At 56.2% G+C, this 4,569-nt stretch overlaps 1 protein-coding gene across 1 annotated transcript; it reads left to right on the top strand.

Annotated features, from left to right (window-relative positions):
* The first annotated feature begins 708 nt into the window (after positions 1-708).
* Fam181a (family with sequence similarity 181 member A) lies at positions 709-2,812 on the top strand. The gene is made up of 2 exons (XM_055593142.1): positions 709-821; positions 1,516-2,812. Exon 2 carries the CDS (start codon positions 1,600-1,602, stop codon positions 2,476-2,478), a length of 879 nt encoding a protein of 292 aa, XP_055449117.1. The 5' UTR covers positions 709-821; positions 1,516-1,599; the 3' UTR covers positions 2,479-2,812.
* Positions 2,813-4,569: the final 1,757 nt, after the last annotated feature.

Below are 4,569 nucleotides of genomic sequence, written 5' to 3'. Positions count from 1 at the left end.
TGTCCAGCCGCACTGAATGGGCAATTCAGGCTTTGTGCAGCTCAATTGAGGAAGCAAACATAAAGACAAGATTCCTGAGAGCCTCGGCTCCCTTCCCATGGATATCCCAGCACCCCTCAGCCAGTCCGTCCGAGCTACCTTTCTCCACATCCCTGCACCACCCCTCGACTCATCCCAGGGGAGCCTTCGGGAAGGGTGGTTGAAAGAGGCGAGAGACCTGAGGACAGAGACAGAGTCAGGGAGCACACACTCAACTCTCAAGGGCAGAGGGAAGGCAGCCCACCCGGCTTACCCCATCTGATTGTCTGTCCTCACTGGAGCATGGCAGCTGGAGGCCTGGAGTATCTGGGGAAGGTTGGCTGCCTGTCTCCACGGCATCCAGCCCTTCTTGATCCTGAACATTTTTGCACACACACACACACACCTCACTCCCTCAAGAAGCCGGGGTACCGAGGTCAAGGGGAGGAGGGGGTGAAGGCTGGGGAAAGTGGGGCTGAAGGGTAGAAATTTACCGGGAAATGATTGCATTTGGGAGCTGTCTTTTTTTGTGATGGTCCCCATGGTGACAATTTGTGACGGCAAAGAATGTGGGACCGGGGCTCCGCCGCCTGATTGGGATGCTTTGTATCTGGAGAGGCGCTCCTGATTGGCCTGAGGGCCCCCCAGCTCCGGACTTGTCCTCCATTCAGCCCACTCAAGGGCTGCACAACTGCTTCTCACCCTGCACGGAGCTCACTGCACTCCAGCTTGCCGGGCTTGCCTGGGTCTACGGTGGGGAACCTGCAGGCCACATTGGCGGGGGCCCCTGGCCTGCACCTTCGGTCAGTGTGGAGTCCCGAGTGGTTTGGCCAGGCCGGGTGGAGGGCGGGGTGTGAGTGGGCTAGGGCCTTGGGGGAGGGTCACAGTACTGTGGGTGGTGGCCCAGGAGGCATGAAATTGCTACAGATGCTTCTGCAGGGGAGTCCCTGCTGCAGGCAGCCTGCGAGGAGCCCCGAAGGCAGGTCTAGATTAAGCGCTAGACAGGGATCCTGCCTGGCCCTGTGTGAGAACTGGGGGTGGAGCGTGGGGACTTCAGAGGGGGCGGAGTGGTGGGAGGGGGAGGCCACCACCAGGGAGGGGGTAGGGGGCTTGGCCTTCTTGAGAGAATTTCTTTGGCTTTGGAAATAAAAACTTGAATAGTGAGTTGTGCACGTTGGCCTCTCAGTGTGTGGGAGATGGGACCAACTGAGAATGCAGCCCCGGCAATGCTGCTTGTAGCTGGGTGGCTTTGAACACCGTGCTTGCTTTTCCTGAGCCTCAACTTCCAGAAGAGGGCAACAGAAGACTAAATGAAATAGTTGGCACCTGTCTCGTCTCAGATATTCAGGAAATGCTGAGTGACTTTCCAGTCCTATTGTGGATTCTCTGTTTGGGACAGAAGGGTGCCTGGGTAGAGAGCTTTTGCATTCAGTCCTCGTGGCCCTGGGGAGGTGTAACTGCCCTGGAGAGACTCCAGCTGCCTCTTGTGTTCCCTAGGTCTGCCCTGTGCTCTCCTCTGAGCTGCCAGCCCCCAGCAGAGCCCACGTTCTTCATGGAAAGCCCCACACAGTGCCCGTGGTGATGGCAGCTGACAGTGATGTGAAGATGCTTCTGAATTTTGTAAACCTGGCGTCCAGTGACATCAAGGCGGCCCTGGACAAGTCCGCACCCTGCCGCCGCTCTGTGGACCATCGCAAGTACCTGCAGAAGCAACTCAAGCGCTTCTCTCAGAAGTACTCGCGGCTCCCCAGGGGTCTGCCTGGCAGGGTGGCAGAGCCCCACCTGCAACGGGGCCCTGAAGAGAGGCCTGGTCAGCTGCCCCTCCATGCCTGTCCAGAATCCAGCCCTGGCGGGGGTGGGAACCATGCGGAGAAGGCCTTGGGGACCCCCTTTGGGGAGGAGTGTCTTTCTAAAGAGCAGAGCTTCCGGGGCCTGAATCCAGAGGCTGCTAGACCTGGCCAGGTGCCCATGAGGAAGAGACAGCTGCCTGCTTCCTTCTGGGAGGAACCGAGGCCCACCCTCAGCTACCCAATGGGGCTGGAGGTGGGCCTGGCCCCCAGGGAGGCATCTCTGTATGAGAATAAGAAAAATTGCAAGGGTCTGGAGTCCCTGGGGCCTGAGACTGCTCCATTGCCCATGTCCCCAAGGGTACTAGCTGACACGGAGCCACTCAAGATGGCTGGGGTATCCCTGGTAGGCAGCCTTGATGCTTGGAGCTACTGCCCTTTCCAGTACCATGGACAGCCAGTCTTCCCCAGTCTTCCAGGGGTCCTGCCTCAAGGCCCGGTGCCCGGTCTGGGCTTGTGGAGGAAAAGCCCCACCTCACCTGTGGAGCTGGCCCACTTTTGCAAGGATGTGGACAGCCCAGGGCCAAAAGTGTACAGACCCGTGGTTCTGAAGCCGATCCCCACTAAGCCAGCCATGCCTCCACCCATCTTCAATGTCTTCGGCTACCTCTAGCTGGACAGCCTCAGCCCCCTCTTAAGGCCTGCAGGATGAGATCTCTGACAAGCTCTCCATGGGAGAAGGGAGCTGGGCAGGGGTCCAGCCAGGCTGCCTCAGGGAGGGGACTCCTATCTGGATCTTGCAGCCTGTGGGGCCAGGCACAGGAAAGCCTCTCCACAGGAGAGCCATCTCCTGACCCTGTGCAGGCCACGGGCAGTGGGACCCGAGTCTGATGGCTGCCCATTACACACCTGTTCAGCCGCCATCTCTGGGAAGCCGGGGGGCAATCCCACTTGTTCTTTTTGTTCTTTGTAAATATTGAGAAAGTTTAAAAAAATAAAAATTTCTTTTGCAGTTTCCATCTCTTGGGTATTGTGAAGTGGGATAGTTCCAGATGCAGGCTCGAGATGGAGGATGGCTACAGGTAGGGAGTAGCCTGAAGCCTCTGACATGCCTAGAGATGGATGCTCAGCTCATAGGAAAGAAGTGAGAAGGGACTGGGGGAGGATGCTCGGTCCAGCCGTCTGATGAAGGAGGTTTTGGGTAAGGTCTGGATCCCCATGGCTCGTTGTGCTCTGGCCCAGGGAGGCAGATCTACAGTTTTGGTGTGCCTGTGTGACAGCTTAGGCTGTGCCACAGCAGCTATGCATGATGCTTGTCAGAGAAAAACCAGGACAAATGGGATTTCAGTTTCTCGTGACCGAAACAGGTGGTTTGACCAAACTGTTCCTTTGAAGCATGAGCACTGATTATAGGTCCACAGTGTACCAAAATAAAACAGATAAAACCCAAATCCAGAAGCCACAGTCTGTAACTAACTCAGTCCCATTCTTCTGATTGCTCTCAGCCACATGCCAATGAAAGTTGGGGAGCTCTGCCTGTGGCTGGATAGAAGTGTGTGCTGAGGGTAAGGACCAGGAGCTTTCCCTGAATGTCCTCAGAGAGCTAAGCTGCTGGGGTAGATGGCTTCCTGCTGCTGGGGTAGATGGCTTCCAGAGCAACATTGGTCTAGGCACACTCTATGCAGCTGGGCTACCCAGTGTATTACACCGTTGTCTTCACAACCAAGCCTGGTGCTAACCAAGCCCCTGATCCCCACATAGAAGATTGCATCAGTTGCACTGGCCTCTCCTGCACGCCCATCTCCTTCACGACCTGCCTCTGAGACACTCCTTTGCTAACTCCGCATCCAGGATTAGAGGCTGCAGATGGACCTTCAGTTCTAACCTACTTCCCCCCACCCCCAAGACCCACCAGAACCAGGGAGTCAACCGGCAGGGGCAGTTGGCCAGGGAGATGATAGCAGTATTCTGGAGCTTTCTGTCCAAAGACATCAGGAGGTTTCAGAGTAGCAGATGCTGACACGACGCAGAGTTGTCCTAAGTCTGGCATGCGGGAGGATCAGATCTTTAGCCAACACTGGGTCTCAGAGAGCACTGAGAGCTCAGGAGCAGGTGTGCGCCCTTTCTTACCCCATCATCACAGCAATGGTTCTCCACCTCCTCCAGACTGTGCAGCAGGGAGCTCAGCCCTCCAGTCCCACCACCTACCGCCCAAACTACTTCTTGTCTGTGCTGAAATTTCCTCCCCCCAAAAGTGAGACTGGACACACGGCTGTTCATAGATGGAAGTCTGATCTCCCTTCTTACATAAAGTTGTCTCCTCTGCTTAGGCAACTAGAGGTCCTTCACGCTGGCAGGTTAGAAATAGTCATAGATCAAGCTGCCCACTGCTGTGGGTGCCTTGGTCACTCCTCCACACCCAACACCCCACTGCTGGAGCAGGAGCGACCCTCCAGAGTCACATATTCTCAGGTGCTGCTGAGTCCCGCCCTGGCTGGGTCCTCCTGGTTTTACACCAGCCTTTCCCTGCTGGGGCTCAGCTTCCCCAGGGGTCCCTGCAGACCCCTTCCTTCAAAATGCAGAAGGATTCATTTAAAAGCAGAAACCAGGACTGGAGTGATGGCTCGGTAGTTATGACCACTTGATTTCCAGCAGCTGCAGTAGAAGGCTTACAGCTGTCTGTGATTTGACACCCTCAGGGCTCCTCAGGAAACCAAACACACACACACACACACACACACACACACACACACACACACACACA

The sequence above is a fragment of the Psammomys obesus genome, unplaced genomic scaffold (genome assembly GCF_907164565.1).
Source record: "Psammomys obesus unplaced genomic scaffold, mPsaObe1.curated_primary_1811, whole genome shotgun sequence".
In the NCBI taxonomy this organism is placed as follows: Eukaryota; Metazoa; Chordata; class Mammalia; order Rodentia; family Muridae; genus Psammomys; species Psammomys obesus.
The sequence above is the reverse complement of the archived record's forward strand: the minus strand, read 5'-3'. Positions and strand labels throughout refer to the sequence as shown.

Excerpts from the sequence above, each read along its gene's own strand:
- Fam181a (XM_055593142.1), top strand. The coding sequence starts at position 1,600 with ATGGCAGCTGACAGTGATGTGAAGATGCTTCTGAATTTTGTAAACCTG.